Raw genomic sequence first — 21,694 nt, forward strand, 5'->3', positions numbered from 1 at the left:
GTTACCAAAGAAAGAGCACCTTTGTATAACAAGGACTCACACTGTTGAAGAAAACAAAGGTGCCCCCAGAAGGCTCCCTTTTAACTTCCGAGCTTCACACTTCCTAGCACATCCGCCTCAATGGCAGGAGACTGTTCTGCCCTTTTTTGGACCCTAATCCTTGATTTGCAGGATACAGTTGCTAGGGGACTTGTGGTAAAAGGCAGCTTTGGACCACAGGCTGGGAAACCTCCCGCATGCCAGCACAGGCTCCTTTTTACAGACATCACAAAGTCACTGATGGAAAGGACTTACACATGAACTCTCAGAATGAATTAATATTTGGGGGAAGCTTTAATTTACTTCAAGGAAGAATCCAGGGCAGGGTTCAATTCCCCATGACCCACATAAGCCAGATGCACAAGGGGGCATATGTGTCTGGAGTTCACATGTAGTGGCTAGAGGCCCTGGCATGACCATCCCTTTCTCTCTCATAAATAGATAAATAAAATATTTAAAAAAAAAAAAAAAAAAGAATCCAGGGCAGGACTAGAGAGATGGCTTACTGGTGAAGGCACTTGCCTACAAAACTAAAGGACCAAGGTTCAATTCCCCAGGACCAACATAACCCAGATGCACAAGGGCACATGCATCTGGAGTTTGTTTGCAGAGGCTAGATGCCCTGGCATGTCCATTCACACACACACACACACACACACACACACACACACACACATTCTCTCTCTCTCTCTCTCTCTCAAATAAATAAATTTAAAAAAAAATAATCCAGGCTGAATGTGGTGGCACACGCCTTTAATCCTAGCACTTAGGAGGCAGAGGTAGGAGGATCACTGTGAGTTTAAGGCCACCCTGAGACTACATAGTGAATTCCAGGCCAGCCTGAGCTGGTAAGACCCTACCTCAACCCCCTCCACACACACACACACACACACACACACACACACACACACACACACAAAAGAATCCAGGGAAGCTCTGAGCAAAACAGAAATAGGTGAAATAATTTTGTGGGCTTCCCCCACAGGGCTCTCTGGGTCCCCTGCTCCCTTGCATAACTGTTATCAGGGACTGCTACCCCAGCCAGAATTCCCTCCTCATCTTTCCACAGACCAGACCAAACCACTAATCTTGGGAATCAGTCCTGAGGAAGCTTCATGGCTTGACCTCCCTTTTCTGGGGGAAGTGTGTGGCAGGAGTATACAGGCGCCGAGACTTCCAGACAGCTGCGGGAAGAGCACCAACGCTTGACTCTAGAGGAGACGCAGCAATGAGAGCATCTCATGTTCAGCTGTAGAGCCTAACAATGAAAGCTTTGTCAGGTGAGTCCACTAATCTTCACATAAAAACATCTAAAAGTCTCCCATTTATTTGCAAATACTCTGACCCTCCTCCTGACGACAACAACAGGACAGGTTCCAGGTAAGCAGTCCCGAGTGCACCGCCCAGCCCTGCTGTCCCACACAGGCCGTGGCTGCTCAAGACCTTAAGCCTGGCGGCCTTGCCGAAGGAGCCGCAGTAACCACACTGCCTCACTCAGGAATGGGAGCCAACACCAGGGCCTCTCTATACCAGGATATGGGTGTCACTACTTCTGCTGTGCTTTCTTTTCTTTCTTTCTTTTTTTTTTGGGGGGGGGCAGTCTTACTCTAGCCCAGGTTGACCTGGAACTCACTCTATAGCCCAGGCTAGCCTTGGAACTCAATGTAGTCTCCCACCCCTGCCTCCTCAGCTGGGTATAGGCGTGGCTTGCCACACGAGGGTCTACTGCATTCATTCCTGAGGGCAAGAAACAGATCCCCACCCAGGCTGGCTTTAGAGTCGAGGTTTAGTTAGGGGCCTTTCCGAGGCCCGTACTTGATTCCAATAAGCTTAAGTAGGGGAGAGCTTCCTTCGCCTTCTCACTGAAAGCTAGAGGTGCCCAGCACTAGCACAAGCGGACGCTCAGTCCTGCCGCCCTTCGGGAGCTCCGTCTCCTCTGCTGGCTCCACTCTCAGGAAGGCTCTCCCCACAGGACCAGAGCTCCAGCTCACCCTTCCAGGGACCCACAGGGAGGGACTGTGCCTCTAACTTGGTTGCTCCAGCGCAAAGCCAGAGCTGGGCGCTGGTGGGGCACTTCAGCTCACACGAGCATTTCTAAACCTATCATCATGGCCAGACATGCAGACAGCAGTGAAGGAGCAGGGCTGACCCAGCAAAGCTCTGGGCTGGACGAGGCAGTGTGGCAAGAAGGCAGCAAGTGTGGAAAGCCCCAGGTGCCAACCCCTTCCTTGGCAGCCAGGCACACCCTCTCTCAGACTCTCAGCAATGGCCTGAGGTCCTCACTGGCTCCCATTTAACTCAAGAGTGAGAATCTAAGAGACCCAGCTATTTGGCAGGATCCCATGCAGGGCCATATGGCAGGTCACTGTCAACTGGAGGACTAAGTGTCGAGAGACCTACTTAGAGGACTGAAGACAGTCTCACTGCTCAGTGCTCCGTGAAGAACAGGTTGGGGGATGGCAGACCTTATGAGTGGCACTTCTTTTTTTTTTTTTTTTTTTTTGGTTTTTCAATGTAGAGTCTCACTCTGGTCCAGGCTGACCTGGAATTCCCTATGTCGTCTCAGGGTGGCCTCGAACTCATAGCAATCCTCCTACCTCTGCCTCCAGAGTGCTGGGATTAAAGGCATGCACCACCACACCTGGCCAAGTGACACTTCTGTGTACATACAACCCATGACATATGGCATGGTCATGACTTCATGGATACTTGAGAAAAAGTGCTAGAGAAACATTTCCTTTTTTACTTTTTATCTCTCTCTCCTGTGTGTGTGTGTGCACGCGCGTGTGTATGGGTGCGTGCATGCATGCCATAGCATGAGTGGAGGTCAAAGTTGTCGTCTGGACTTGCAGAGGGAGTTATGTTCCGCCTTCCTTGAGACAGGGTCTCTTGCCACTGCACACAAGTATAGCCTATGAGCAGCTGGGAAATTGAACCTGGCCAGCAGACTTTGCAAGCAAGTGCCTTTAACCACTGAGCCATCTCTCCATGCCTGGAGAAACATTTTCACTGACCACTTAGCCTGTTACTCTAGACAGCTCGCCCAAGGACCAGACCATTTCTCTTATTCTTTCCTTAGGTTGGGAGTCACTAGACGCTCACACCAGTGCCCAAAGCTAGAGAAGTCAACAGCCAGGCTGGAAGAGAGGCTGAGAGACCAGGAGAAGGAAGGAACCTCTGGAGTATGAGTCAGGGAAGGCTCAGCTTAGCAACCTCATCGGTCAAGGTCCAAAGCCTCCTGGGTCACAGTCCGGAGTGCAATGGAGAATAACTCTTCCCAGGGCTCCCGGATCCAGGCCAGCAGGGCTGTCAGCTGCTCTCCACACACGACACGAAGTGCCCAGAAAGTCTCCAGACGAGAAACCTGCGGGCCAAGCAGTGAGGTGAGACAAACAGGAGGTCACATCAGGAGGGGGGACTTGCCAACCTCCTCTGCTCCTCTCATCTCTTCCCCTCCCCAGGCCTGTGTCAATCCCCTTAAAAGACGCAGTGCTTGAGCCTTGAAGACAGCACTGGCTGCGAGCACGAGAGGCTACTGCTCATGGTCCCAGCTCTCCGCTTCTGGTGAGTTCTGAAGTCAACTCCCAGAATTGCTTGGGTTTAGTTCCTTCCTAGGTTCAATTCCTGGTCCCACTACGGTGACATGGGCAGTGTGTTCATATCACCAACCTCATTTCCTCATTTGCAATACAGGACCAATGATAGTAACTCCTCCTCGTGCTGTGGTTGTGAAGGTCAAGCAGCTGGCCCACAATGGACTGGCAGATCACACCAACTCATAACAGCTGGGTGCCTCACTACAGGAAGCAGGTAGGCTCCAAGGCCAGGGCACACCCACTGCTGACCAGTGCCTTCCTCTCTAAGTACTGCTCTCCCAAACCAGTGTTCTCACACCCCTGCCCGCCCGCCCGCGCCTCAGCTCCATCCTGGTCCGATTCCCAGCCTTCCTAGGTGCATTTCCTCAGTGCCTTCACTGGCCACCACGTTCAACACACACCTCATCATAGAAGAGCAGTCGTAAGTCCAAGGGGCTCATGCGATAGAGCAGCACCGAGCTCAGACTGCTGAGCGGCTGCTGCTCTCTGACCCGCACGGTAGGGCCTGGCCCCAGGGAAGGGGCCTGCCCAGAGTCTTCCCCAGATGCTTCTGGAAAGGAGATCTCTGAGCAAGAGCCTACAGGGTCCTCATCTAGCAGGTAGAGAGTGGATGTCGTCAGCAGCAGGGACACAGAGCAGGCAGAGGACCCTGGGGAAGAGAAGCAGGGAGAGGCCTGGAGTGGAAGGCTGTGGAGGCAAGGACCCCTAAGGGCAGGGACCCAGCGCAGCGCTGCTCTGGAGAAGAGGCGTGAGCCACACTAGATGACACGCCACAAAGCAGTCTGGGCCCCTGCCAACTCCAGAGAAGCATCACCTCCAAACCCTCCAAAAGCCCGAACTAAGGGAGCCCACCCCAGCAAACACTCCAAACAAGACCCTCCTTCCCCTTGGGACAGGATGAAGAGAGCAAGTCCAGTCAACTTGCCTTCTTCAGGAAGCCTGGACCCCAGAGCTAGTTGGTGACCCACCCAGAGAAGCAGGAAACACCCAGACTATCATGTGGGCACACCTGTGAAACCAAGGAGTCCAGATTCCAGGAACTAGGAATTGCTACAGGGTGTATGGAGATAGCAGGGGAACAGCCAGTGGTCTGGCATGACATGGGAGACAGAGGCCAAAGGAGCATGTACAGCACAAGCCTCACCTTCAACCAGGAATGCCAGAAGGTAGAAGAACCGGGGAGCCTCCAAGCAAGCGTCTTTTCCCAGCAAAGGCCTGGGGAGACCATGGCAAACACAGAAGAGGGTCAGCCAGGTGGGACAGCCTGGCACGGGGAGGGGACGGTGGGTGTGATGGGGGTGGGCACCAGAGTAGGACCATGACAGCTCTGTGAAGAGAGGGCCTGGACACTACCTGCACCCTAACCTCCTGTGGTCTCACCACAGCCGGTGCTGGGGGGTCACCTCCTCCTCTGTGGTCTTGACGCAGTTCCTCTGGGTGGGAGGCAGAGATTGCAAAACACCTGGATAGAGCCAGCCAAGGACAGAAACCATCAGGGGACTCTGCTCTCCTCTATCTCAACCACTCTTCCTCTTAACCCTTCCCACTCTCCATAGTTATATACTTTAGAAATTTCTAGAAGGGAAAAAGGGTCCCATGGCCTTTCTCTACTAGTGGGCATCAGACTGAGGCTCAGGCCCTCAGGGCCTGGCATCCTGGCCTTACTCTCACAGCCTGCCCTCACCAATGAGCTCTTCAATGAAGGCCCGGCAAGGTCTGGCATCTCTAGGCATCAATACACAGCTCTCAGCATCAGCTGCCCACTTCAGCCGCAGGCTCTGGCATGCCAGACCCAGCTCCATGCCGCTGAGCTCCTTCAGGGGAATGGCCACGGCCAGCTGGAGCCAGCTGGCTGGAGGTCCGCTGTAGAGGGAGCAGAGTGACCAAGACTAAGAACAGGATGGAGTAAGACCAGCAGGGAGACCCCAATGTTGCCCCAGCCACACATGTGGCAAACTCACCATATGGGCCCAGTCACCTTCAACAAGTAAAGCTTGTGGTCAGACACAACCACAAGACACAAAAACTCCCCCATGTGGCCTGCCAATACCACTGGCACCTAAGAGAAGAAGTCGATGAGAAGCCAGGAAAGAGAACCAGGGAGGCTGGCGTCAGACCAAATGCTGATTGCCTTCCCAACCACTATGCCTCCATGTCAAGGTAACCTTGAGCTCAACAGACTCTCCATCCAACACTCGACCACTCTGCACTCTGGAGCTCTGCCTTCCTTCAGACCCTGGTGTCTCCCTGCCTGTCCTCTCGCTTCCTCAAACCCACCTTCCACACTCAGCAACACTGACTATCTTAAATATTTAACAAACCTGATTGTCACGCCTCGGCTCCAAATCCTCTGGGAGGCCCCTGGATTCCATCCAATCTTCTTGGCAGACATACTAGACTGCTTCTAAACTGGCCTGCCTGTTTCAGACTCCCCTGGGGACACTTGTCTGTCACCCTGAACACTGACTGTGCCATCATGGGCAGTCCTCCCCACTAGTTCCTCTTTCAGGCTTCCGTAGAGCTTTCTTCCCCCACAGCATCCTTTTCCCTCCTCCTCTTTCCTCGCCTTACAGCCTTAGCTCAGCCACCATATCCTAGGAAGGCTTCCTGACCCATACAGGCTGGAAAGATGGCCCTTCTAGGATCTACCCAGCTGCAGTACCTTCATACTATCTGAGCTTATCAGTTTCTCTCACAGATCAAGGGCAAGACTGACCCTCACTGGCCTGCATAGAGAGGGTTCGAACCTCATGTTTGTACTGACAAGACATTTACTTCTTCCTAGGTGTGATGCTGAGCAGCTCACGGATGCCAGCTCTCAGCCTCCACTGTCAGTCAGGGAGCACTACCTCCACCTGGAGGGGGACAACTGAGTTTCAAATGTCAAGACACATGCCTATGGCTAAACGGAAACCAGAAGCTGGATCTGAAGTTTCCCACACACTTGACCTGACACTCATGGCTGAGGTGGCAATGAGAATGTGGGACAGTGGGTGGTGCAGACCTTGATACAGCACTGGAATTCCTCCTGGGAGTCACTGAACACCTCAACGTCCAGGAAGAGCCGGAGCCGGTGATCCACTGAGCGAAGGTCACCGTGCCCCAGGGCTAAGGAGCAACCAACAGCTATCAGCCTGCCTCTGGCAGCCCATGGCTCCATCTTCACCTCCCCCAGTACCCACCCTCCCCTAGGTCCACCCCCATCTTATGCCATCCAGACTCACGTGGGCTGAGGCCCCAGCTGCTACAGCCATGAGAGGTAGGTGCCTGAGGTGCAAAGCTGTCAGGCCTGCTGAGATGGTCACTGTGGCCAGCAAGGTCACAGACAGAGCTGGGGGACTGGGAAGGAGTGGGTGATTTCTCTTCCTGCGTCTGCCCAGACACAGCAAGGAGAACCACATGGTCACTCCCACAGTTTGGACATACAGCAAGAGGTTCTGCAAAGACGGATACAGATTCTGTGAGCCTCTCCCCAAGAGCACAACCCACTGTGGACATAATGTTCTCTGTTACTCACTGACTGACCTAAACCCACATTCCAGCTTCAGGTGCAACCACTACCTCCCAACCAACAATTCCTTCTCCAGGCACAGTCTGACTGATCCCTCCTGAACCCAGGGGGGTAAACTTGCCCATGACCCACAATATCCTTAAAATATACCCCTGCTTCTCAAGCCAGGCCCTGCTATGGTCCCTCTCACAGCCTTGGGCTGTTCAAGCACTTCAAGCTCTACCAGCAATGCCTGAAAGGTCAAAATCAACACTGGGAGAAGAGGAAAGTCCCTGATGCCAGTTCAGGGTTCAACACTAGGCTCCATGGACTAATAATAACCATGGGTCAGCAGAGTGTGGGGGCGCACGCCTTTAATGCCAGCACTCAGGAGGCAGAGGTAGGAGGATTGCCACGAGTTCGAGGCCCTGAGACTACGTTGTGAATTCCAGGTCAGCCTGAGCTAAATAAAAAATTAAAAAATCATGGGTCAATCATCTGCTCTCAGCCTGGCTGCTATCTATAAAATGGGAATGAAATTGTAGCTATCTTACATGGTTGGCAGGATGGCTGAGTGGAAGTAGATACAGAATGCAGGATATGAGGGCTGTAAAGATGGCTCAACAGTTAAGGCACCTGCCTGTAAAGCCAAAGGACCTAGGACCCAGGTTCGATTCCCCAGGACCCACATAAGCCAGATACACAAGGTAACATATGTGTCTGGAATTCGTTTTCAGTGGCTGGAGGCCCTGGCATGCCCATTTTCTCTCTAACTATCTGCCCCTCCCTTTCCCTCCCTCCTTCCCTCCTCCCCCTCTCTTTAAAAATAAAATATTTTAAAATTCTAGTTTAGGACTAGAGAGATAGCTTAGGGGCTAAAGTGTTTACCTATGAAGACAAAGAACCCAGGTTCAATTCCCCAGTACCCACGTAAGCCAGATGAGCAAGGTGGCACAGGCATCTGGAGTTTGCTTGCAGCAGTTAATAGGCCCTAGTGTGCCCATTCTCATTCATTCCCGCCCCCCCGTCAAATAAAATAAATAAATAATTTGAAAGAATGCAGCATCTGAGTTCCCAGTGAGGGAAGACACTGAGCAGCTATGATGCTAGCACATGCTAGCCCGCACACCACTGTTATCCCCTTTTGACCCATCTAAGCTGTCCCTACTGCATTTTGCAAATGAGGAAAGAAAAGATAAAATGATTCACATGCCTTGCTCAAGGCCATACATCTGGGAATAATAACAGTAGCTACTACGTATGGAAGGAAGACTTTTGTTCTGGTCTAAGGGAAATGCTTGGTACTCTACCATCACAGTTAAATCTCACAAGAAAGCAGGGCATGGTGATTCATGTCAATAATCCCAGAACTTGGGAGGATGAGGCAGGAGGATCACCACACGTTTACCCTGAGCTATATAGTGAGCTCAGACCGGCCTAGCCATTAATTCCATGAGCTGGTTTCATTTTCTTTATTCACATGAGGTTCATGAGGCTCAAAAGAGAAAGCAGCATTTAGCAATGGAGCATTAAAAATGTCACCCCAGGAGGGATACAGAAGCCACAGGACCTCTGTAGTACATCCAGGAAAGCTTGGGCACTGTTTCCTGCACACACTGGACCTACTGGGCCTGGTGGGTTACAGCCCCTAGAGCAGGCTCACAGTGGTCAATGACACAGCTCTCTGAATCTGGAAAAAATAATTTAAAAGCCCTGATATAGCTGCTTCCAAGAAAAGTCATTGATAAAAGTCATGGATTTTAGGCTGGGGAGACAGTTCAGGGGTAAACTGCTACTTGCCATCAAGTGGCTCACAAGGTCAGCTGAGAAGGACAAAGTATCTCAACCCCCCATAGCTCACTGGACAGCCCTGTGCACAGAGGACGACATTACAACCTGACACTGCAGAGAGAGCTCTTGGGCTTTATGCTGTTTCTGAAACACTACCCAAAACACCCAGAAGCCTTCAAGTTCTGAAAAACTAATGAGCATGCTTGAGCACACTTACAAAATGGCACTTCCTGACTTTGACAGGAAAAAGGCACCATGGTTTCCTCCGCTTTTTAATGTAGCAGCAGGCAGTTTTAGCCCCACCCACCTAGGCCTTGCTCCCTGGGGTCCCTCTCCACACTCCCCCCCTTAAGCGTTGTCCTTCCCTGCAGCTGGCGGAGCTGTGTGGGCAGTGAGGTCACAGGCAAGGCTTGTACCTGTCTTTTGGGATAGAGGCTTCCAATCTTCCTCACTGTCCAATCCCAACCTGAGCTCCTCTGGTTTGAACTCACAGCCACAACGGAGACATTGGAAAGTGCTCCCCTGTGGGTCCCTGGCCTCCCCAAGCTGCTGCTGTTCCACAGTGGTGAATGGAGTCAATACAGCAAGTAGCTCCTAAAAGAGGGTGTGTCAGAAAGTAGCTGCAAGCAAGAGGACCCCAGATGGATAGGTCTGGTCAGTCCCCAGCCCGCCAGCCTAGAGCTGCTCCCTCTGCTCCTCCCACCACCCCTCAGACCCTGTCACCTGGATGGCTGCATGGGCATCAGGCTCTAGTACCACGTAGCGACGCAACTGCCGGTCGGGACAAATGTAGGAGAAGCGCAGCACCAGGACAGGGTCCTCTAGGAGCCGATCTGGGCCCTGTGCAACAAGACAGGAGCAGAGGGCAGAGGGACAGTTACACTGCGCGTGGAGGAAGCTAACTCTGGTCCCCACTCAAATGCTGGTGCTGACATCTAAGCCCTCGCACAGAATCTAGTCCTCAGCCCAGCCTTTTAAACCACCTGCAATGGCCCTCCATAACCCCAGAGCCCCACTCCTTAACTACCAGTGACCACGAGAGAAGGCAGAAAACACCCAGCCTGGTGCCTTGCACACATGAGCTGCCATACTGTCTATCTAGCATGCGCCAAGCACCTCTTCCCAAACCCGACACCACCGCTCACCTCAAGCACTGGCTCTCTCTCGGTTTGGGTCTCTGGTTGTAGCTCAGCTGCCACCAGACTCTGCAGTTCCAGCCGCTCCAGGGTTCGAGCTGCTTGGAGTTCCACCTCCAACAAGTGAGCAGAAGTGACTCGGAGAAAGCATTCCTTGCCCCGCGCACCATCAAGTCCATGCAGGGGACACACCAACATGGGACGGCAGAGCTCTGCTGCTGAGGGTGAGAGGGTAGCCTTGAAAGAGGGAAGAACCGGAGGCCCCACCATCCCACAAGTCCAGCCTGGCCTTCTACCACTTGGTCTCCCCCATTCCCCATGGCTTCCGAGTGCCTACCTTCTACTTCCTCCTGTCCCTGCTCCTCTTCCTCCTCGTGGCCCTCCCTACGTCCCTCCTCTTCATCCTGCTCCTCCCGCTCTTCCTCTTCCTGAGGCTCCAATTCCACCAGGCTCTCCTCTGATGCTTTCAGTGGTGATTTCTCGGGACCTTCAGCTTCCTCTGGTGCCAGAGGGCTGGGTGTAGTCTCCAGGTCTGGAGCATCCAGAGGAAGGGTGCTAAGGACAGAAGTCGTGGTGGTGGCCAGAGGGGGGCTCCCTGCGGGCTCCAGGTGGCTCCTGTACTGCAGCCAGTCACAGCCAAATCGCTCCCGGAAGCTGTTCAGAAGTTCAAGCTCCCGATGTTGCTGCACAAACCACCCTGGGTGGAAAGGGGCAAAGTGAGCAGGCCCACCCCATACAGATGACTACATCATTCAAAGGCTAGTTCTCAATGTGGAGAGGGGAAGGGCTATAGCCCTTTCCTCAGCACCATGTTCCTAAATGTGTCCTCTGGAATGCCGTGGTCACATGCAATCTAGAACTGCACATCAAATGACGCTCATGTCCATTTGCAAAACACAGCAACACATGGAAGGTTCTAAGATGGCCTGCAGAGAAGAATCCTCCTCACTCACTGAGTTCTATACTCCCCAATTTATCTGGCCACAAAAGCCCTTCAACACTCCATACAATTAAAAAGCTCTGGAGAATGCTACCAGGGAACAGGTCCATCTCCTTGCCTAAACTGAAAGATAACAGTAAGAGGCATTTTAGACAATACACCAAGCCACAGAAACCCAAGTTTCTCCTACCACACCTGTAAAGCAACATCAAGATCAGAGAAGCTGGAAGAGGTTGGGAGGGAATTAGCCAGTGAGGCCAACTTACCAGCTGGGGAAGGATCCAGGGTTCGTGGCTCTGGATCTGTGTCACTGGGCTCAGAGATGCTTGCCCGCCGCACACGGACTCGGCTCTGGGTTGGGTAGATAGATGGAATTCTATGAACGACAGGGCCATCAGCCCTGCCATCCACAGCCACATACCAAACCTACCAAGAAACCCCAACTACAAACAAGGATAAGGCCTTCCTACTACTGCCAGTCCAATGAGAAGCCAGACCCCCAGGAAAGAGCCTCAACCCCAGACACAAAGCAGCTGAGGACTCCACTTACCTTAACCTTACGAAGTGGGGCCTGGGCCACAATGCCCCCTGAGGAGAGGCTGTCACTCAGCTCTGGGCCACCTGAGGTTTCAGTGGTACTGCCTACTGGCCAAGATAGAGGTGGGGCCATGGGACCAAGTCCTGAGGATTCTGGAATCTGGTGGATGACAAGAGGAAGACTATTCTCCTTTGACTGCAGAGACTTTTCCTGCCCTGTCTCCCCAGCCACTGACGTCCCTTCACATCACCCCAATCGCTGCTTGCCATTCCACCCCCACCCAACTGACCTGAAGATCCTTAGGTGACAAGACCTTGCCATCGAGCAGGAACTGTGCAGAGACAAAGGAGAGGGCAATGCTCGCGGTGCAACCCATCCTGAACGACTTCAGGTATTAATAGCATAGTAGGATGCCTAGGTGTTGGTCCCCTTGCCCAGGAATGGCAAGAGAGTGTTAGGGGGAAGGGAATAGTACGGTAGACATCAGATGATCACTCACACCATGGGAAGCACCCCTGGCCCGGGGTGACAAGTACTGGACAGTGGCCACACGGTGCGCAGGGTGAAACCACAAAGGGTTACCTTCCAGATAGAGCTGAAGGACACAGAAAGGGAAATGAGGTGAGCCACAAGTGATCTCTGTGTGAAGCCACAGGAAGGCCAGGCCTGAAGGCGGATCCCAAGCCCCAAAAGCACCCGTGCCTCACTTTGCGGAGCTCTACCAGCAGCCACAGTGGCGACAGTTCCCGGTGTCCTTCTAGCAGGTTATAAGCAACATCCAAGTGCCTCAAATTCCTCAGCTGCTCCAGGCCTAGGGCAGAGGGAAGAAGAAGGCCATGCGCGCCACGTGTGAAGGTGCAGTGGTGCATGTGTGTGTGTGCGTGCATGCGTGCGTGAGCTGAGGGTCACAGTGGAAGACAAATCTAAGCGCCTCACCCCTGACTGCTAAGTGCTTACGAAGCTCTAGAGCTCAGTGGGTAACTGGGCCGACCCCAGTCTTGCTTCCACAATTCCCTTCCACACTGGAACCTGCCTCTCAACTCTCCACTTACCTTGCAGGCTCCGGAGCTCATTGCCTCGCAATATCAAGGTCCCCAGAGTAGCCCCTGAAGGTCCCATTCTTGGCACCAAGTTCAGGTGATTATAGGAGATGTCCAAATGGTACAGCTCAGACAAGTCCTGGCAGTAGGTGAAGCAGAAAAGGGTCCTCTGCTTGACAAAGCTCTAGCCAGGGTGCTCTGAGCCATCTTGACTCCACCTTGGCCTATAAAAACTGCAGACTCAGCACAAATGATCGTTCATCTCACACTGAAAAACTTGATCAAATGCTAGCACTGTTCTAACAGCTCCAGACTGCACCCTTAGAATAGAATTCAACCCATCAAGTTTCTGTCAGAAAAGGGAAGGCTCCAGGGAATACTCAAGTGACCAAAGTAATTTTCTCTTTGTTCCAGCCAACACCTGAAGATAGCGCCTATCTCCGAGTCTCTGGGATGGGAAGGACCCAACCAGTAAGAGCAGTAAGTGAGCAAACCTAGATGCACTTCACGTAAACCAACACCCTCTCTTCTGACTCGAAAATATCCACCTCTCAGAATGTTCACGCACCTTCCCTCCTTATCCTCATTCTCCATTGAAAATGCCCGGTCACTTCCGCCCACATCAAAGTCGGTTTATCTCACATCCTCACTGCTTGAAATCTATGTTTACCACCTTAACACATGCCAAGCATAGTTCATCTTTGATGAGGGACAGAAAGACATAGGAAAAAGTTTTGTCACCATTATCATCATAAAACCTACTGTTTCTGAGGTAGGTCCTACGCTAGGTGACACTACTCTTCACAACCATTTTATTATAGAAAAGGAAGTTCTCTGCAGGCATTACAAGCTGAGACTGGAGCGCTGCCTGTCTCACACTAGGGGCCAAGCCCCCGACAGTCTAATCTCCCAGGATGTGGCTCCAGCCAGGGACACAGCAACATGGAAAGCAAGCCAGTCAGGAGAAGCAGTGAGAGCACAGCCCAGTGCACCAGCCACCAGGCAGCTCACTTACCATCAGGAAGCCTTTGCAGTCCTGGACTCGATTGTGGCTCAAGTTCAGAGAGCGAAGCGCTGACAACAGATGCTGGGGGGGACAGGGAGCAGGAAGAAAAGGCAGAGGAAGGGTCTTCACACATGGACACTTGCCAAAGAGGTGGCATTCCTCCCCAAGGACCCCCTCCTTGCCCTTCTACAAACGCCTTCCCTCTGGGGCACTCACCAGGGAGCTATCTAAGGTGGTCAGCCCATTGTAGCTGAAGTCAGCAGAAAGCAAGGCCAGCCAAGGGAGGGCAGAGCACAGGTCACCACCACAGGCTGACAGGAGTTCCTGGGCAGGGGACAGGCATGTTACTACTTCACTCTCAGCCTCCTCCCCAGTCATGCATTCATTATACACCAGGCTCCACCTAGAGATGCAGGTCTCTGTCCCCAAAGAGCACACTGTGGGGAGCATGGGGAGGTGAACACTGGGATATTTGAAGCAGTATAGCAGGTATGAAGTATGACTGCACATATACAGACAGATGCAGAGCGCTGTGGGGTCACAGAGGACAGGGAACAACACAAGGGAAGCACAGAGCTTGCTCTTTGTTTCTCAGGACACAGCGTCCAAGCCCACCCCTCGTCATCCTTACTTCTAGTTTCTGGATGCTCCTGCAACAAACCAGAGTCTCCAGCTGGGAGTAGATGCCACGGAGGCCATGCAAGCAGTGGAGGGGGACACCTCGGAGCTGGCACAAGAGAAGGAAGACAGGAAAGCAGAACGTCACAGAAGACAACGAGCTCATTCATATTTCCTTGTATGGGGAGAGAAATGGCAAAGCCCAGCTCTGGTTCAAGGAAGTGCTCATGGAAGAGAGTGGATGCCACATTAATGCAGGGCAATGGCGCACTCAAATATATCCTCCCACGAGAAGAGGCCATCTCTGTCCTCGTTCCCAAGAGGCTATTTCGTGTTGGGTTTTGTGCGCCCCATTCCTCCTTACCTCCAGCTGCCGAAGGGACTTGAAGGGAAAAATCTTGATGGGCCCTGGAAAACCAGGACCGGGGATATGAACCAGCTAAAAAACAAACACTCAGGTTACTGAGGCATGGCACTCTCCCTTTTCTCATCACCCCTTCCTCAGTATTCCTTCATCAGCACATCACCAACACAACCTACACCTCAGCCCTGCAAGCTTCTCAGAAGAGCACCCCGACCCCAGCCACTGCCTCCATCATTCCCTTAGGCTCGCTGTACATCCTGCCCCAGCCCCACGCCTAGAACCTTGAGTGAAAGTGTTTTCTGCAGCACGTCGAAAAGGAACTGAAGCTGAAGGATGATGGGTGAGTCGGCAGGGTGGGAGGGAAGAGCCACAAAGCCAGTCTGCCCAGGGCCCCATGGCCCCAGGTACAGCTCAAACACACGGTTCAGTTGCTGCAGTGTGGCTGTCAGCAGGCTCAGTGTGCTACAGCCAGACAGGACCGCATCCCCTGCAGGGAGAAGGCCAAGCATAAGGAATGATCTTTCCTCCAAAACAAACCCACTCTAATCCGTATTACAGATATTACACTGCAGGATCAAATTTTCTATCTCTTCCACAGCCAACAGCTCCTTCTCTCTTCAAAAAGGCACTTGCTTGACAAGTCTGAAGAAGTGAGTTTAATTCCCCAGTACCCATATAAAGCCAGATGTACAAGTGGTGTATCTATCCAGTGTTCATTTGCAGTGGCAGGTGTCCCTGGCACAACCATTCTCAATCTCTCTCGGGTAAATAACTTAAAAAGGGAGGAACCTAACTCTTTAGTCTAACACACAGACCAGACCTCATTGCTACAGGAATCCAACTCACTTTCCCAAATTTGTTTGCCTTCTATTCAAATAAGCCTGGCTATTCAGTGTTAGAAATACAGCCTACTTGGCTTACAGCTATCTCATTTTCTGATGCATTCGCTCACACCGCCTAGCTGGAGATCGACCACCCCCAGAAAGCCTTCTCAAAAATACTGCTGAAAGCCGGGTGTGGTGGCTCACGCCTTTAATCCTAGCACTTGGGAGGCAGAGGTAGGAGGACTGCCAGGTCACCCCAAGATTACATAGTTAATTCCAGGTCAGCCTGGGCCAGAGTGAGACCCTACCTCAAAAAAAAAAAAAAAAAGATACAATGCTATTCTATCAGACTGGAGATGGTCTAGCGGTAAGCCACTTGCCTATGACGCTTAAGGACCCAGGATCTATTCCCCAGAACCCAAGTAAGTCACATGCACATATGAGTTCATATGTAGTGACTAGAGGCCCTGGTGTGCCCATTCTGTGTGTGTGTCTCTCTCTCTCTATCTATCTATCTCTATCTCTATCTCTGTTCTCTGTCATAGACAAATAATAAAATAAAATAACTATTCTATCACAATAAGGGTCACCTTCCTATTACTTCTCCATAGTCATATTCACATATTTCATCATCCCTAACCCCTGAAGCCATACTGAATTTCTGCTGAATAATCAACCTTACAACCTTGAAGAAAAAAGTTCTATATTTTGGACACAGCATATGATTCAAGGAGTCTTTTCCCCTCTCAAAGGACCTACTAGTCTAGAAAAGGTTAGATGTGTGCAGTTGTTAATATAAACCAGAAAACAAAACTGCTAAAGATTCCACAGATACCATCAATGAAAGTGCACTGATAAGAGGGCAGCTGTTAACTTGGTAACATGCGGGCTGGAGAGATGGCTTAGCGGTTAAGCGCTTGCCTGTGAAGTAAGGACCCCGGTTCGAGGCTCGGTTCCCCAGGTCCCACGTTAGCCAGATGCACAAGGGGATGCACGCGTCTGGAGTTCGCTTGCAGAGGCTGGAAGCCCTGGCACGCCCATTCTCTCTCTCTCCCTCTATCTGTCTTTCTCTCTGTGTCTGTCGCTCTCAAATAAATAAATAAATAAAATTTAACTTGGTAACATGTGACACCATTACCTCATTTAAGCCTTATGAGAATCTAAGGGAAGTGCCAATAACCACATCTTACAGATAGGAAAACTGAAGAGCAAGGAATTTTTTTTTTTTTTTTTTTTTTGCAATGCTGTGGATTGAACTCGGGAGTATGAACATGCTAGGCAAGAGTCTATCACTGAGCTATATCCCCAGCCCTCAAAGAAAACTGCAATCAGAGTTGGTAGGAAGCTGCTACTTCTCTGTGTTATCAGAGCTTGTTTCACCATAATTGATGTCAAACATGTTGAACAAGTACTGTGGTTCCACTGCGTCCAGCAATTACGGTAACAAGTACCAATTGTGAGCACTTATTTTGTGTGTACACATTGCACTAAATACACTAGTTAAAACTTCCCCTCCCCCCCCACCACACACACCAAAAAAATGTTCAACTGGGTGTGGTGGTGCACGCCTTTCATCCCAGCACTTGGGAAGCAGAGGTAGGAGGACTGCTGTGGGTTTGAGACCAGCCTGAGACTACATAGTGAATTCCTGCTAGTGAGCCTGGGCTAAAGGGAAACCCCATGGGGGGGGGGGGGCGGCGGAAGACTTCCACAGCTTTTGAGTCAAGTATAGTCACAATGGCAGAGTCGCTGTGAAGAAAACCGAAGCTCTGAAGACTTGTTAACTTAGCCAAGTCTGAAAGAAAGTTGTGTAAACCTATGAGGGTCTTGCTCCCAATCTCGTGCCTTTTTTTTTAACTATACGGCACCACTTTTGGTTCCTTTCAAGACGACACTGATTGTGGCCAGCCCCCATCTCGAGGGGCTTAGTCACTCAGTGACTACATCCAGGAGGATCGGAGAAGGCAGGGCGGCGGAGGCACTGAAGGTTGGTCCCCGAGGAGGACAGGGTTCAGCAGGGCAAAGACCACGCGACAGCACCGCCGACCAGCCCGGGAGCGGCAGAGAGGGAACTCCGACCCCTCGAGACCCGGCCAGGCGGAACTCCGGGACCGCGGCCCCGCGCGCTCCCGGCAGGCCCGGCGCACGCCGCCCGAAGCCCCGCTCGACCGGAAGTCCACTCACCGGACTCCCGCAGCAGCCCCGCGAGCTTCCACACCACCGAGTCCTGAGGAGCCGTCGTCATGGCCACGGGACGCTGGGGGCGGAGCCTAGGAAAACAGGAAGCGGAAGAGCCTCAGGTGGGCGGTGGCGCCCAAAGACCCGGGGCTTTCGCGCGCCGGTGGAGGCGTCTCGTGGAGTTAAAAATAAAAAAGCAAGAAAGATGCGCTACGAGGGCGCCTTCCCGGATCCCCGATGAGCATATAGAGGTTTGGTCAATGAGACTGGCCAGTTCCGTCCTCCAACCACTTTTACAGCCCTACGCGCCAGAGACAGGAAGTCCCGCCCCGGAAGGAAGGCGCGCCGAGGGAGCGGCGGAAGGCCCGCCCCCGCAGCTTGAAGCCACGCCCCGCGTCGCGCTTACGTGTCGGGCGGGGCGGGGCGGAGCGGGGCGGGGCGGGCACGCGGGTCGGAGCTGCGGCGCAGAGTTTGTCCCCGAGCCAGGGCCCCCCTGCTCTGCCCGGGCTCCAGCTGCGCGAGGGGCCGGTCCTCCAGCCAGGGGGAAGACCTGACTCGATGTTTGTTTGCAGCTTAGGCGGGGCAGCCACGTTTGGAAGAAGTGAGCTTTTCTGTCGGAAGAAAAAAAAAAAAAAACGCGTCCAAAGCCAACGCTCGTTTTCCAGCCCTTTGCGGGGCCGGCCATGGGCAGTTCTTCACGGCCGAACCAGGGAGCCGAGGCTGCCTCTCTGACGTCCCCTGGACACCCCGGCCTCAGTCTTTCCCCCCAAACCCGTTTTCTTTCCCTTCGGCGACATCACGCTGTCAAATTAGCCACGAGTGACGCTCCACTCGAGCCTGATTGTTGTTTTTTTTTTTTGGCTCAGCACATCCGAATCGAAAAGTGGGTGTCCTGCATTGGAAAATGAGAAAACAGGCTCGCAGAGGTTAGCTTGCTGACTCGTGAAGGTCATTCAATGAGTAACCGAAAGCGCCGAGACTGCCCAGGGTTCTCGATTCCTGGTCAAATGATGATCAACTGCTGGACTACATTAAGAAAAATGCTTTTCAACAGAATTCCTCGGTTTTTTGCTTTTTTTCTTTTTGCTGAAATGCCCCCTATTCAAATGAACAGTAAATGTAAAGTAAATGAACAGTAAGCCTGTTGAGAATAGGAAACCAAGTAGTTTTTGAGGCTGACAGTATAGCTCCGTGGTGGAACGCTTACCTAGTATGCAAGAGCCCTAGGTACAATCTCCAGTACGTGGAAGGTGTGTGTGTGGGGGGGGAGTAATAGAATCCAGCGGATGGGATGGGCCCGCCAGGGCCTCTGACCACTGCTCTCAAGCCCCAGATGCACACACTATGCACCATCTTGTATATCCGGCTTAACCGAGTACTGGGAAGTCTTAACATGGGTCCTTAGGCTTCGCTGGCAAGTGCCTTAACTGCTAAGCCATCTCCTCTCCAGCCCAGAATCCAGTACACACTTGTAGAATTAAAAGCACTTGGGGGCTGGAGAGATGGCTTAGCGGTTAAGCGCTTGCCTGTGAAGCCTAAGGACCCCGGTTCGAGGCTCGGTTCCCCAGGTCCCACGTTAGCCAGATGCACAAGGGGGCGCACGCGTTTGGAGTTCGTTTGCAGAGGCTGGAAGCCCTGGCGCGCCCATTCTCTCTCTCCCTCTATCTGTCTTTCTCTCTGTGTCTATTGCTCTCAAATAAATAAATAAATAAAAATTTAAAAAAAATTTAAAAAAAAAAAAGCACTTGGGTCGGGAAGATGGCTCAGCTGCTAAAGGTGCTTCCTTGCAAAGCCTGCTGGCCTAGGATTAATTCCCCAGTTCCCACATAAAGCCCAGATGTACAACTTGGCGCATGTGTATGGAGTTCTGTCACTGTGGCAAGAGGCCCTGGCACGCCCATATTTATTCTCTCCCTCTCTTATAAGTAAAATATCTTAAATATTTTATTTTTATTTATTTGACAGAGAGAAAGAAGGGAAGGGAGAGAGAGAATGGGCACGTCAGGGCCTCCAGCCATTGCAAACAAACTCCAGAGCATGCGCCACCTTATGCATCTGGCTTCCATGGGTACTGGGGAATTGAACCTAGGTCCTTTGGCTTTGCAGGCAAACTCCTTAACCGCTAAGCCATCCCGCCAGTCCAGTAAAATATTTTGTAACAACAATACTATAACTTGATTATCTCTTCCTGCTTGGTAATCACTTTAAACTAGAGATTGGGGAAAAGGGTTACCCTTTAGCTGCCAAAACAACTCCTGTTAGGCAAGAAACCCTTTCTATAGAAGTTCCTACTATGCCCTGGAGCATGTGAAGGGTTTATTTGTTTTGTCCTGTTTTGTATTTTTCTATGTAGGGTCTCTCTCTAGCCCAAGCTGACCAGAAATTCACAAGGCAGTTGGCTGGCCCCGAAATCACAGAGATCCTCCCTTCTCAACCTCGCCAGTGCTGGGATTAAAGGCATGCGCCACCACGCCCTGGCAAAGCATGTTTTTAGCCTTGCCTCCTCAGGTCAGTTATTTTCTAAGAATTGCTCAATTCATATGGGTAGCTCATAAGTCCCCATTTGTGCAGAACCCATGTGCTTCGAGAAATGTGAAAAACAGAAAAAAGAAAGATGAACTACAAGAGGGAGAAAAGGAAATCTACTAAAAGCAGCAGCAACAGGAGACTAAATAGTTCTTGTTTCCATCCCCTGGTGAGGCCCCTACCCTTTCTGTCCTTGGCCTGCAGGCTAAGCTTTGGCTGCCTTCCAAAGAATTCTCCCCTGTGTTCTCCCCTCCCCTTGCCTGTTAGTTTGAATGCACTTTGGTAAATTACTACCATAAGAACCTTGACTAAATCAAAATCTTAAAAGAAATTTTAATCCAAAGGGAAGAAGAAAATACTATTTACAGCAACTTCCAAAAAAAAATCCCACATACACACAAATTTCGAGAAATGTGTCAGGCCTATAGGAAAAAAGAAAGAAAACTTTAAGAACCTAATATCTATCTATATCTCTCTCAAATAAATAAATATTTTTAAAGTGACTTAATCAAATGTTGTCCCTGATAGGGAAATTCCATATTATTATGATGTCAGTTCAGTGCAATTTCAATTCCAATCCCATTGGGAAGATTTTGGAACATGACAAGTTGCTTCTAAAATTCATCAAGGAGACTAAACACATGTTCACAGCCAAGAAACTTTAAGGAAAAGAAAAAAAAAAGGCACTAAAGGGGCCTTGCTCTACCAGATAGCAAAATGCTCTATAAAGTCACAGTGACCAAAAAACATGATAAGGACAAAGAGACAAATATTACTAGATTGATGGACACAGCAGAATAATCAGTTATTCGACAGTTTTGGAACAACTAACCCCATTTGGAAAGAGCTAAAATAATTTCCTTACATCCTGCACATTAGCTTCCAGGAATATTAAACAGCTAAACATTTTCTTCTAAAAAAAAAATCTATCTGTGCATGGTGATACTTACCTATAATCCCACTGCTTGAGAAACTGGGGCAGGAGGATTAAGAGTTCCAGGCCAGCCTTTGATCCCAACACTCGGGAGGCAGAAGTAGGAGGATCACCGTGAGTTTGAGGTCAGTTTGGGACTACAGAGTTAGTCCCAGGTCAGCCTGGGCTAGAGTGAGACCCTACCTTGAAAAAAATAACAAGAGTTCCAGACCATTTGGCTATATAGTAACACCCTGTCCTGAAAGAAAGGAGAGAGGAAAAAGAAGAAAAGACTAGAAGAGAGAGAAGGAGAAAGAGAAGAAACTCAAAAGTTTCAAACTCAAATTCACTTCTTAATTATGTTGGTAGGGCTAAGTGTATAGACCTGTAATCCCAGTTACTAGAGAGACTGAGGCAGGAGAATCACAAGTTTGAGGCCAGCTAGGAAAACTTCACAAGAAGCTGTATTTCAAAAATAAAAAGTAGAGGGCTGGAGAGATGGCTTAGCAGTTAAGGCACTTGCCTGCAAAGTCAAAGGACCCAGGTTCAATTCCTCAGGGCCCACATAAGGGCACAAGATGACACATGCTTCTGGAGTTCATTTGCAATGGCTGAAGGCTCTGATGCGCCCTTTCTCTCTATTTGCATATTTCTCTCTCTCCCAGGAAATAAACCAAAAATTTTTTAATTGAATA

General features: G+C 51.0%; 1 protein-coding gene across 4 annotated transcripts; it reads right to left on the reverse strand.

The window, feature by feature from the left end:
* Positions 1-941: 941 nt before the first annotated feature.
* Positions 942-17,872, reverse strand: LOC101602721 (serine/threonine kinase 11 interacting protein). Of its 4 annotated transcripts, XM_045147633.1 has the most exons (25): positions 17,567-17,872; positions 14,840-15,045; positions 14,559-14,633; positions 14,208-14,303; positions 13,793-13,900; positions 13,586-13,657; positions 12,583-12,709; positions 12,238-12,341; positions 12,030-12,125; positions 11,820-11,861; positions 11,543-11,692; positions 11,259-11,343; positions 10,390-10,749; positions 10,062-10,270; positions 9,640-9,756; positions 9,333-9,510; positions 6,860-7,072; positions 6,640-6,743; positions 5,597-5,694; positions 5,320-5,498; positions 5,016-5,097; positions 4,780-4,850; positions 4,037-4,284; positions 3,253-3,403; positions 942-1,297 (listed from the first exon to the last, which is right to left on the reverse strand). In XM_045147633.1, the coding sequence occupies exons 1-24, from the start codon at positions 17,625-17,627 to the stop codon at positions 3,254-3,256; spliced, it is 3,231 nt and encodes a 1,076-aa protein (XP_045003568.1). In that variant the 5' UTR covers positions 17,628-17,872; the 3' UTR covers positions 942-1,297; position 3,253. The 4 variants fall into 4 exon arrangements, with proteins under 4 accessions (XP_045003568.1, XP_004662951.1, XP_045003570.1 ...); XM_004662894.3 differs by lacking the exon at positions 942-1,297 and having other exon boundaries at positions 2,587-3,403; positions 10,062-10,267; positions 11,543-11,689; XM_045147635.1 differs by lacking the exon at positions 942-1,297 and having other exon boundaries at positions 2,587-3,403; positions 11,543-11,689.
* Between the last annotated feature and the right edge of the window lie 3,822 nt (positions 17,873-21,694).

This window comes from Jaculus jaculus, chromosome 4, assembly GCF_020740685.1.
Source record: "Jaculus jaculus isolate mJacJac1 chromosome 4, mJacJac1.mat.Y.cur, whole genome shotgun sequence".
NCBI classification, from domain to species: domain Eukaryota; kingdom Metazoa; phylum Chordata; class Mammalia; order Rodentia; family Dipodidae; genus Jaculus; species Jaculus jaculus.

Coding starts and splice junctions, on each gene's coding strand:
- LOC101602721 (XM_045147633.1), bottom strand. CDS start 17,627: ATGACGACGGCTCCTCAGGACTCGGTGGTGTGGAAGCTCGCGGGGCTG. Junction 14,304..14,558: donor AGTCCCTTCGGCAGCTGGAG/GTAAGGAGGAAT, acceptor CTCTTGTGCCAG/CTCCGAGGTGTCCCCCTCCA. Junction 5,098..5,319: donor CTTCATTGAAGAGCTCATTG/GTGAGGGCAGGC, acceptor GGCTCTATCCAG/GTGTTTTGCAATCTCTGCCT.